This window comes from Pristiophorus japonicus, chromosome 7 (genome assembly GCF_044704955.1).
Source record: "Pristiophorus japonicus isolate sPriJap1 chromosome 7, sPriJap1.hap1, whole genome shotgun sequence".
Taxonomy (NCBI): domain Eukaryota; kingdom Metazoa; phylum Chordata; class Chondrichthyes; family Pristiophoridae; genus Pristiophorus; species Pristiophorus japonicus.
In genome coordinates, this window is record NC_091983.1 from 211,317,939 (window position 1) to 211,330,621 (window position 12,683).

The 12,683-nt window shown below is 40.4% G+C and overlaps 1 protein-coding gene across 2 annotated transcripts in view; it reads left to right on the plus strand.

Moving 5' to 3' along the window:
- Positions 1 to 12,683, plus strand: part of bub1 (BUB1 mitotic checkpoint serine/threonine kinase) — an 89,020-nt gene that overhangs the window by 12,879 nt on the left and 63,458 nt on the right. For both annotated transcript variants that reach the window (XM_070885759.1, XM_070885760.1), the window contains exons 2-7: positions 1,543 to 1,602; positions 1,691 to 1,823; positions 2,541 to 2,737; positions 3,962 to 4,077; positions 8,196 to 8,311; positions 8,716 to 8,810. In XM_070885759.1, the coding sequence (XP_070741860.1) occupies positions 1,543 to 1,602; positions 1,691 to 1,823; positions 2,541 to 2,737; positions 3,962 to 4,077; positions 8,196 to 8,311; positions 8,716 to 8,810 (717 nt within the window). The remainder of the gene's footprint in view (positions 1 to 1,542; positions 1,603 to 1,690; positions 1,824 to 2,540; positions 2,738 to 3,961; positions 4,078 to 8,195; positions 8,312 to 8,715; positions 8,811 to 12,683) is intronic.

Genomic DNA, 12,683 nt, shown 5'->3' on the forward strand with positions numbered 1-12,683 from the left:
TTCGATGTTCACCATGACCATCACAGCACTTAAAATCATTTTCTTTTTTGCACTGGATAATTGTAGAAATTTACAGGACAGAAGGAGGCCAATTGGCCCTTTGTGTCTGTGCTACTTTCCAGCTCTTGGTTCTTGGCCTTGCAATTGTTGCTACTTCAAGTTCATAACCAAGTACTTTTTAAATGCAATGATGGTTTCTGCCTCTCCCATCCTTTCAGGCAGTGAGTTCCAGCCCCCCATCACCCTCTGGGTGAAAAAAGTTCTCATCAACTCTCCTCTCATTCTTCTACCAATTACTTTAAATCTATGCCCCCTAGTTATTGACCTATGCTATAATAATATAGTAAAGAGCATCAAGACTGATCTCAAGTCAACAAGCTTTGAACAAAGAATAAAAAAAGCTCAAGCCATAGTCCAGTGAGACAGCTAAATCAAAAAGGAACAGAAAATGCTGGAAACACTCAGCAGGTCAGGCAGCATCTGTGGAGTTTGATCATAAAGTAGTACCTCATTGAAGTACATAAAACATTAGTTGTATAGATGAGGCCAACTCTGGTTATATTACTTCAAAGTATGCAAATAATCTAGGACCTGAATGCTGCCTAATATGATATCTCTGCCATTCTTCAGTTGTGAGCGTATGTAGTGATCATTAGCAGGCTTGGAAAGTAACTCAAGCCTGTGCTCCAGATTTCAAAGTGTGTGCTTTCCAGCAGAAGTCACTGGATGGCAGTCAGTGTGAATCTTGATTTTTTTTTTTTCCTTCCATAGCTCAGGAGCATTGATGCTACCTATATTGCCTTTACTATCACCCAAGCTGAGATCAATTCAAGAAAGAAAACTAAGTTGAATTTATATAATGCCTTTTGCGTTCTCTGGATGTCACAAAGTGCTTCACACCCAATGAAGTGCTATTGAATCGTGGTCACTGTTGTACTGTAGATAAATGTATCGGCGAATTTGTGCACAATAATGCTCCACAAACAGCAATGAAATAAATGGCCAAATAACCTGCTTTTTAGTGGTGATAGTTGAGGGATACAAATTAGCAAGGATACTGGAAGAACTCCCTTGCTCTTTGAATATTGCCATGGGATCTTTTACATCCATCTGAGGAATGGATGGGTCCTCAGTTTAACTTCTCATCTGGAGGACAACATTTCTGACATTGAAGCACTTCCTCAGTTCTGTACTTATAGTGTCAGTCTCGGATATTTCCTCAAGTATGTGGAATAGTGTTTGAAACAACTATCTTCTGACTCAGACGAGTATTACCACTGAGCCAAGGCTGACTCGTTTTTTTTTTTTCTGTATGTCTTTGTATGTATAACAATACTACATATAGTGAATCTAACAACTGAGCTACTGGGGATACCTTTTTTAAAGTTAATTTTGCCTTCACGAAGAGTGCACCATTAGAATGTTGTTTGCATATTTCATGTTCATTGTATATATAGCTGTGATTTATAAATGGTACAACACATTTCCAAACATTACTGATGTGGGGAAGATTAATATTAAAACATTTATTTTTATCTACAGAATGTTTGAAGCTGAAATACAAAGCTATGTAGGTGATGATCCACTGGATCTATGGGACAGGTAAAACTATCAATTCAATACAAGTTTTTCTTGATAAACTGCTGTATTGTGTGAAAAGTTGGTTACACCTCATTTCCCATCACTCTAGGTTTATACAGTGGATAGACCCGTTACTACCCCCTGCAGATAAAGTCTCAGTGTTGGAGAGACTCGTGAAGAATTTTATGGATGACAATAAGTATTCCAATGATCCAAGATATGTCAACTACTGGTTGAAACTGGCAAGTGTTTTGTATGCACTTTTTAATTTAAGATTTTATCAGCAAGAGAATGTGCAAGTCTCATTTCAGCTGACTTTGGGATGAGATGAGATGAGATGAGATGAGCTGGGTTACAAATATGCTTGTTTAATTTATTTAGTATTATATGCCAGAAAGAGACAGAGTCCTGTACGATGTAATACTGCAGTCTGGGGAGAATAGAAAAAGGGAAATGCAAAAACAACCACGGAGAGATACTCTTCCCTGGCAGCATGATTTTGTTCCACCCTCTCAGACTCTGACTTTGAAATTCCTCAATCTTATCATTCCTTATCAACTGTCTGAAAATTATTTTGTTTCCCTCCGAGATACATGTTTGCTGTCTGCATTCTTCAACGTGATTGGCTGCTTAGAGAGCTTGATTACATCACTGCTGCTCTACCCTGGGGATGTCCTTTTGACAGTGAGATCTTTGTGGCAGCTTTCTTCGAGGTCAGCAGCGAACATTGCCACTTCGCCGTTGACTGCAAATTTTGGGCCAATGCAATTGTTAGTGGGGTTGCTTTCCAATTGTTAGGAAACAATTACGTTGCAATTCACATTCAACTGTGCTATTACTGTATCTAGTCGTTGCTATCAAAAATGTATTGTTTTCCATTTGGTGCTCCTATTAACAGATTTCTACTCCATCCAAATAACATCGAATTGTTGTTTTTGTTTTGTTCTTTACTTCTTCAGATAAACTGCAGCACAACGCCACTTGATTTTTACAGCTACATGTATAGCCAAGGGGTTGGCACAAAATCAGCTGCCCTCTATCTTGCTTGGGCACAGGTGCTTGAGGTGAAAGGCAATGTTCAGATAGCAGATAGTATCTTTCAGAAAGGCATTCAAAATTCTGCAGAACCATTGGATATGTTACTCCATCAATACGAGTAAGTTAGACATTTCGTGTTCATGCAACTTTTATTCAAAAACAATTTACATTTATGCAGCATCTTTAATGTAGGAAAAGGTCCCAAAGCACTTCATAGAGGTGCCAGGGAGGGGGTGGGGTGGGTGGAAAGTCAGTGAAAGGAGGAGATATTAGGACAGAGGACTGAAACCTTGGTCAAAGAGGTGGATTTTAAGGAGGGTCTTGCAAATGGTTGAGTGGGAGGTAATGTGCTTTATGAAAGGAAATCTAGACTGTAAGGCCCAAGTAGCTGAAGGCATCGTCAAAAATGGTTGGGCAGACGTTGGGGATTGCACAAGAGATCAGAGACTTCTGGGATTGTAGGGCTGGAAGAGGTTACAGAGATAGGAAGGGTAATGCAATTTAAAAATGTAAACCAGGATGAGAATTTTAAATTTGAGGCCTTTGGGGAATGGGAGCTAATATATGATGACAATTATAGCATGACTAGGACTGTGAGATCGGATACAGGCAGCAGAGTTTGGATGACCTGAATTTTCCTGAAGGTGGTGGGTGGAAGCCTGGCCAGGAGAGCATTGGATTAATCAAGCCCTGAGGGGGTTTCCACAGCAGATGGACTGAAGCAGATGATACAGCGGTGGAAGTAGGCAGTCTTTGTGATGGCAGAAATAAAGGGTCGGAAGCTCCACTTGATTTGACATTACCAATTGGCCTTTGTTGGGAGTATCGACCTAAAGTGGTGGTAGGCTATTTGACATCAAAATTGAACCTGATTCTGTCTTCATCTGATCATTTTTGTTGCCTTAAATGTGGCATGCATGTGATATATTTATAGGGATATGTTTGTGAACAGAAGCCGATTTTGAAAACTATGTGCCTATGATACTTTTTAATGCCAATTTATGATTTGACAATTTAAAAAAAATATATATCTCTCTATCTCTATATCTAGGAACCAAAGCACTTTGCAAGAAAAACTATATTCTTTATGTAATGAGTTACACTATTTACATAATATTTTAAATGTCTGCTCATCAATTCAAGGTGGAGTTCTTGCCTTTAGAGAAAGCTCTCTGCTGATAAACTTGATATTGCAAAGTTACATAAATTTGCTGTATAATTAACTATTCGACGATACTGATGTCACCTTTTTAAAATAAAGATTTATTTAAATCTTGTTAGCTATATATACTTTGCTTCATTTTATTGTGAGCCCAACAATTGGTCATGTGTTATTTTATAGGAGTTTCAGGGTTCGAGCATCACAGAACCTTTTACCAGTACAACCGGATAATCCTATAAGATCGATACCAGCATCTCTGGGGAACCAACATAGTATGGCTTTCGGGACTCAAAATGGTGAGCTATTTTAAATGACATCATTTAATATTAACAAATTTTTTTTTTTGCCTTGCACCATGTTAGAACAGCTGGTATAGGTATTAAGTTAGTTACCTTTTTATAAATCACTGATTAGGCCTCAGCCGGAGTATTGTTTAATTTTGGGCACCACATTTTGGGAAGAATGTCAAGGTCTTGGAGAGAGTGCAGAGGAGCTTTACTAGAATGGTGCCAGGGATGAGAGCTTTCAATTCTGTGGAGAGACTAGAGAAGCTGGGATTGTTCATCTTAACACAGAGAAGGTTAAGGGAAGATTTAATAGAGGTGTTCAAAATTATGAAGACTTTAGATAGAGTAAATAAGGAGGAACTGATTCCACTGGCAGGTGAGTCAGTAAACAGATGTAAGATGATTGGCAAAAGAAACTGAGGGGAATGAGGAGAACTTTTTAAATGCAGCAAGTTGTTGTGATCTAGACTGCACTGTTGGTGGAATAATAACTCTCCAAGTTATTAATCTTATTTTATAATCTTTAATTAGATATATATACTTAATGGAAAAAATTGTAAGGATTTCGGGGAAAGAGCAAGGAGTGTGACTAATTGGATATCTATTTCAAAGAGTCGGTACAGGGATGATGGGCCTCCTTTAGTGCTGTATGATTCTACCAATGTGATTTAATAATTAGACAATTCTAAAACATTTTAGTTGTGCAGGGCTGAGCATCTGAAATCCGGAAATTTTTTTAAACCGATTCCCACTGCGAGTTGGGCCTAGGGAGGGGGACCCCCCCCCCCCCCCCCTGAAAAATTCCAAAAAATAATAATTCACGAAACATTCACAAAATCTTTACTTACTAAATCGCTGAAAAAGAATAAAAAAATAAAAACTTTAACTTACTTTTTTTTTTGCAGGTCTTCAACGCAGGTTTTTCCCGGCCACTGATGCTGCCGACCCTTTCTCTCTCTCTCTCTCTCTCTCTCTCTCTCTCTCTCTCTCTCTCTCTCTCTCTCTCTCTCTCTCTCTCTCTCTCTCTCTCTCTCTCTCTGATTTGGGACATCAGAAGGTGTTCCAAAATCTGGAAATAACAAAACCTCGCCCCGGGCATTTCTAGATTCGGGACGTTGGAAAGATGTTTTTCAGACTTCGGAACGTCATCGGTCCCGAGGTTTCTGGATTTCAGACGCTCTACCGATATTAGGATCCATATTTGTGAGATAACAAGAAAAAAACTGTTCTGAAATAAAAACCACGAATGTGTATTAGAACTAATGAAGGGTCTACACATTAAACATTAACCTATTTTTTTTTCTCTACATTATCTGCTGAATACAAAATTTTCTATTTTTATTCCATATTTATAATCCTCTTGCAACTTTTGTAGTGTCTTAATTCTGACAGCAGCACAGTGCAGAGATGATGTGTGAAGAGTGTAGAAGTGATGCGTTTTATAAGAGAAGACTAAATTGTAGAAAATGGAGTAATATCTCCAGTCATTTAGCCTGCTGACATGGGCTTGCTCATTGCTTGGGCTATCCAGCAACTTGAGAATATGATTGAGCTTGGTTATGATGGCTCCAATCATTAAGACTGGGCTTGCACACGAAGAGTGATTATTAGGTTGAAGTACTAGAAGATAGTTAATGAAATTGAAATTCAGCTTGAGCTGATAACATCAAGGCGAGTTTAAAATATTTATTTTTATATATATATGTGTGTGTGTGTGTGTTATGTATACGTATACTTGGTCACTGGCCCTTTGAATTAAGTCATAGGGCCCAAGTTTCCACTCCCTGTAAAAACGATGGTGCACCGACTTTCTAGAATAAAAAGGGCGCGGAACAGTTACTTTCTAATTCTCCAAGCTCCTCGGGACGTCTTTGGCCTCGGCGTAGCGCAGCACAAGGGGTGGGGGGTAGAACCAATTCCCGCCGCTGAAAACAGTGCCAGGACCTCTGCACGTGCGCGCTAGAGTTTGCGCGCATGTGCAGTAGCTCCTCGCAGCCCGAGTTTCTGCGACGCTGCGTGGGAGGGGCCCGAAGCACGCCGCCCTTAGCCCTGGCCGAATGGGCTCCCCGGGTATTGAAGATGTGCTTAGTTATCAGGACTCGGGCTTCCTAGAAACACCCACACTGATTATCGCTGGGATGATCCAATTAACTGGGAGCCCAGATAGCAACGTCTGCCTGAGATGTCTGGGAGGAAAATTGCTGGTTTCATTGACAGACCGACTGACCAATCACCCAATGGGAAGTAAGTTGGAGGGAGAACCCACTCACTTGCTGTGGTTGAGAGTTACACAAGCCCATGTTCGGCGTCAGTCTGTGCTCCGTTCAGAAGATGGACGCTCCGGCTACAGACGACTCTGAGCTGGACTCTGGATCCACGTCTTTGAACATTCTCTGACCAGCACAGATTTCGACAAATTAAGGAGATGACACTTCAAGTCTGCAGCCACGGGGAGCGTGCCTAGACTGGGGGAGAAACGCCCTGCTTTTATTCCGGACTAGTTGGAATCTTGCAATCTGGAAGCACCAAATTAATAAACACCTAAATTAATAAGTGTCTAGGTACAAAATACGCCAATTCCGGTGTGTGCTCCAGTCGGCAAGGTAGGACTTATAATTTTTATTACTGATTTATTGATACTTAAAAATTATGATGGGTTCTATGCATTTTTATGGTTAAAAGTAAAGTGTTTAATGCTTTGTAAAATCTCCTAACTTCCCTTCTCTTTCTCCCCACCCCATATCTAATTTATAAGGTGGAGGCAAGGTTTTTCTAAGCGTACAAAAATCAACACTTACTCCATTCTAAGTTAGTTTGGAGTAAGTTTTCGCTGCCTAAACTTGCAAAACAGGAGTAAGTGGCTGATAACAACCCCTTTTGGGGGGAAAAAAACTGTTCTAAAATGAAACTATTTGAACTAATTAAAATTGGAGTAAACTAAATGCCGAGAATTGCAATTTCTAAGATACTCCATATTAAACTAGTTGCTCCAAAAAAAAAAGGAGCAACTTGAACCCTAGTTTAAGAGCTAGCCACAATCAGAATTTGCTGGTCTGTAAATAATTGAGGGACGAGCCAACCTATTTTCAAACAAGACTGATTTGTTCAGTTTATATGTATGACAACCAATTATTTTTGACTGGTCAGCAGTTATTCAAAATCCAGGAAGACTTGATAACTTCTTAAGGGATATCCAATGATGTGTAGCTGTTTGAATCTTGAAGTCAGTTTGCTATTCTCAAGAGATTAGAAGCCTGTATCAACTCTCATAATGTGAAAAACACTGCATATGCAAAAGTATTGTACAAAAGAGTAGCTTAGAACTATGTTACTACCTTTTTTTTTATTTCACCTGTTTATCGTCTTAAAAAATAAATGTTCTCAATATTTTCAACTCAGAGCTGAAGTTGTGATGTGTATGTCTTATTGAAGATTTATGCGATCTAATGGAAGCAGTGGTTAACTCTATTAGCTAAAAATAATTAACTGAAAGATTGTTCTGTTGATTATACTTAAAATAATTTTATGAATGATAGAAAGGACTCCAAAAAACATAACCGTGCTGATGTTTGAATTGGTGACAGATCCAGACCGAAAAGAAGGATAAGCTAGGGAGCATTCCCTTTTCTGAGGAAAATGTTAATTCCTAAAAATGATTATGGTGATTGTTTGTTTGTTTGTTTGTTTATTTTTTATTCCTTTCAACAGATGGATGAGGAATTATTAAAATGAACACACAATCTTTCTCTGGCCGTTCCGCTCCTTTTTTAATATTGCCATTGTAATGAAGGTTCTTGTAGAGCAAGGTCAGAAATATCTCTCATCAACACATTGCCATCAGATTTGGTTTTAATAATAATTATTAGGAATTGAGATTTTTTTTAGGCGGTTTGTGTAAATGCTGTTTCACTGGTATTCTGACTGACTACAATGAAATTATTCCATGGAGGTATTGCATATTAGAAATTAAGTTTAACATTTTCTTTTACAGCTACCAGGTTTGAGTATCGGCTTGAATTTGAATTCTTAATATTTGTTCTTTTAGGAGGAATTGTGAGAAATAGTTGAATTTTTGTAAATATAAATCTGCAGCTTAGTAGTAAATTAACAGTACTCTATATGTTTAGGCTTTCTACATGAAACCTTGGGAAACTCTCAGTTCGTCAATCAAGACTTGTCTGATTTGAGTAAATTAAGTTTGAACACAGGGCCTGTGGGTTTAGAGACATTTCCAAAATCTCAGGTAACCATTTTTTATTTGCACACTTAAAAGTTAGATACTAATTTTTAGATAATGTAATATGAGCTGAGTACAGAGTTGGCTTTGGCTTTGTCACAATCTATTTACTGTCAAATTTACATGATGAGAAATGGCTGCAATGCAGTGTCATGTCTTCAGAGAACCACGGCATGTTTTTTGTTTTGTCTCTTCCCTCCGCTGGGATTGTGCTTGGCTTACTTGTCGAGTCTCACACAAAAAATTACTTGGATAAGGTACCAGAGATTGCCCAGCAAAGCGAACAATGCCTTCTGAAAGGATTTTTTTTTTTTTAAATGGTGTATTCTGAGTGTATAGAACTTTTAAGTCAAAACACCAGATTAACCTCTGAGATTGTCCTTGTAAATATATTTTTTTGTTTAAATTAGGATTTAGTCCCGCAGGTATTACAGGACAACATACAACATGGCTGCAGTGATAAACAATCTACTCTTGTTCCTTGTGGTACAGCGTCTAACAGTTTGTAAGTAAAAGTATTGTAATGGCTGTATGTTCCTGGTTAGGAGATTGTGATGGGTAGAAAGTAATGTGGAGAAAAATAAGGATGGGCTCCTGAAATGTTTGTACCTTGGTTATCCCAAAAGGTTTTTTAGGGTGGGCAGAAATATTTTTTCACTGATGTTGACTCCAGAGGTGACGGTGTAAAACAACAACTTGCTTTTATATACACCTTTAACATAGTAAACGTCACAGGAGCGTAACCAGACAAAAATTGACATCGCGTCAAAGAAGGAGATATTAATCGGAGCCAAAGAAAGAGATATTAGTACAGGTGACTAAAAAGTTGGTCGTAGAGGTAGGTATTAAGGAGGGTCTTAAAGTAGGAGATAGAGGTGGAGAGCCAGAAAGGTTTAGGAAGGGAATTAAAGAGCTTGGACTTGGATGCCTGAAGGCACAGCCACCAATGGTGGGGTGAAGGAAGTGGGGATGCACAACAGGTCAGAGTTGGAAGAATGGAGAGATCTCGGAAGATTGTAGGGCTGCAGGTTGTTAGAGATGGGGAGGAGCGAGGCCATAGAGGGATTTGAACACAAGAATGAAAATTTTAAAATCGAGGCGTTGCTGGAGCCAATGCAGATCAGCGAGCGCAGGGGCGATAGGTGAATGGAACTTGCTACAAGATACGATACAAGCAGCAGAGTTTTGGAAGAGCTTAAACTTATGGAGGGTGGAAGATGGGAGGTCGGCCAGGAGAGCATTGGAATAATCGAGTCTGGAGGTAATAAAAACCATGGATGAGCGTTTCCGAGGCAGCTGCGGAGACACGAGGTGGAAGTAGACGGAGTTTGTGATTGAGAGGATATGGGGTCCCCCAAAGATCTATCCTTGTCTGCCTTCTTTTCCTCCTTTTACCATCCTGTTTAATGTCTGTTGGTGACATTATCCGCACGCACGGGATTAACATTCATATATATGCTGTTAAGACCCAGCACTATGTCTCCATCACACCTATTCCTCAGCTATCTTGGCCTATATAAAAGCAAGATACTGCGATGTTGGAAACCTGATAGAAAAACAGAAAATGCTGGAAATACTCACAGGTTCTGAAAGGTCATCGACCTGAAATGTTAACTCTGTTTCTCACTCCACAGATGTTGACTGACCTGCTGAGTGTCTCCAACATTTTCTGTTTCTATTTATGCTTTGGCCTATATCTAGTCTTAGAAACATAGAAAATAGGTACAGGAGTAGGCCATTCTGCCCTTCGAGTCTGCACCGCCATTCAATGAGTTCATGGCTGAACATGCAACTTCAGTACCCCATTCCTGCTTTCTCGCCATTTCCCTTGACCCCCTAGTAGTAAGGACTACATCTAACTTTTTTTTGAATATATTTAGTGACTTGGCGTCAACAACTTTCTGTGGTAGAGAATTCCATAGGTTCACCACTCTGGGTGAAGAAGTTTCTCCTCATCTTGGTCCTAAATGGCTTACCCCTTAGACTGTGACCCCTGGTTCTGGACTTCCCCAACATTGGGAACATTTTTCCTGCATCTAACCTGTCTAAACCTGTCAGAATTTTAAACGTTTCTATGAGATCCCCTCTCATTCATCTGAACTCCAGTGAATACAAGCCCAGTTGATCCAGTCTTTCTTGATATGTCAGTCCCGCCATCCTGGGAATCAGTCTGGCGAACCTTCGCTGCACTCCTTCAATAGCAAGAATGTCCTTCCTCAAGTTAGGAGACCAAAACTGTACACAATACTCCAGGTGTGGCCTCACCAAAGCCCTGTACAACTATAGTAACACATCCCTGCCCCTGTAGTCAAATCCCCTCGCTATGAAGGCCAACATGCCATTTGCTTTCTTAACTGCCTGCTGTACCTGCATGCCAACCTTCAATTACTGATGTACCATGACACCAGGTCTCGTTGCACCTCCCCTTTTCCTAATCTGTCACCATTCAGATAATAGTCTGTCTCTCTCTTTTTACAACCAAAGTGGATAACCACACATTTATCCACATTATACTTCATCTGCCATGCATTTGTCCACTCACCTAACCTATCCAAGTCACTCTGCAGCATCACAGCATCCTCATCGCAGCTCACACTGCCACCCAACTTGGTGTCATCTGCAAATTTGGAGATACTACATTTAATCCCCTCGTCTAAATCATTAATGTACAATGTAAACAGCTGGGGCCCCAGCACAGAACCTTGCGGTACCCCACTAGTCACCGCCTTCCTTTCTGAAAAGTACCCATTTACTCCTACTCTTTGCTTCCTGTCTGCCCACCAGTTCTCAATCCACGTCTGCACACTACCCCCAATCCCATGTGCTTTAACTTTACACATTAATCTCTTGTGTGGGACCTTGTCACAAGCCTTCTGAAAGTCCAAATACACCACATCAACTGGTTCTCTCTTGTCCACTCTATTGGAAACGTCCTCAAAAAATTCCAGAAGATTTGTCGAGCATGATTTCCCTTTCACAAATCCTTGCTGACTTGGACCCATCATGTCACCTCTTTCCAAATGTGCTGCTATGACATCCTTAATAATTGATTCCATCATTTTACCCACTACCGATGTCACGCTGACCGGTCTATAATTCTGTGTTTTCTCTCTCTCTCTCTCTCTCTCTCTCTCTCTCTCTCTCCTTTTTTAAAAAGTGGGGTTACATTGGCTACCCCCCACTCCATAGGAACTGATCCAGAGTCTATGGAATGTTGGAAAATGACTGTCAATGCATCCACTATTTCCAAGGCCACCTCCTTAAGTACTCTGGGATGCAGACCATTGGGATTTATCGGCCTTCAATCCCATCAATTTCCCCAACACAATTTCCCGACTAATAAGGACTCCCCTCAGATTCTCCTTCTTACTAGACCCTCTGACCCCTTTTATATCCGGAAGGTTGTTTGTGTCCTCCTTAGTGAATACCGAACCAAAGTACTTGTTCAATTGGTCTGCCATTTCTTTGTTCCCTGTTATGACTTCCCCTGATTCTGACTGCAGGGGACCTACGTTTGTCTTTACTAACCTTTTTCTCTTTACATATCTATAGAAACTTTTGCAGTCCATTTTAATGTTCCCTGCAAGCTTCCTCTCGTACTCCATTTTCCCTGCCCTACTCAAACCCTTTGTCCTCCTCTGCTGAGTTCTAAATTTCTCCCAGTCCCTGGGTTCGCAGCTATTTCTGGTCAATTTGTATGCCACTTCCTTGGCTTTAATACTATCCCTGATTTCCCTTGATAGCCACGGTTGAGCCACCTTCCCTTTTTTTATTTTTACGCCAGACAGGAATGTACAATTGTTGTGGTTCATCCATGCGGTCTCTAAATGTCTGCCATTGCCCATCCACAGTCAACCCCTTCAGTATCATTCACCAACCTATCCTAGCCAATTCACGCCTCAGACCTTCAAAGTTACCCTTAAGTTCTGGCCCATTGTCTTGGATGTGTATTAACTTCCTACAGGCCATTATCAGGTCGATCTGGCCCTTGCCATAAATTCTGCGCTCTTGCCATAAATTCTGCGCTCTTGCCACCGATTCATTTTCCCTCCCTAGCCTTGGCGTCCCTCTCAACCATTTGCTGAACTTCAGACCCCATATCCTTTCCATCATAAGGACTGCTTACTTCCACTCTGCACTGTTGACGTTCTCCACCTGGATCTCGGGCACTTTTCCATTTAAATCCTTCTCCATGTCTTTGTCACCTCCAGACCTGAATAGTTTAATGCTTTCTTTGCTGACCACCTATCTTCCACCCTCCTGCTGATTCAAAACTCTGCTGTATACATCATGTTCCACAGTTAATCCTACTGGTCCACCACCAGAGTTTTCCTTGATCTATATTGCAATTCCCCCTTTACTCCAGCACACTAGATTG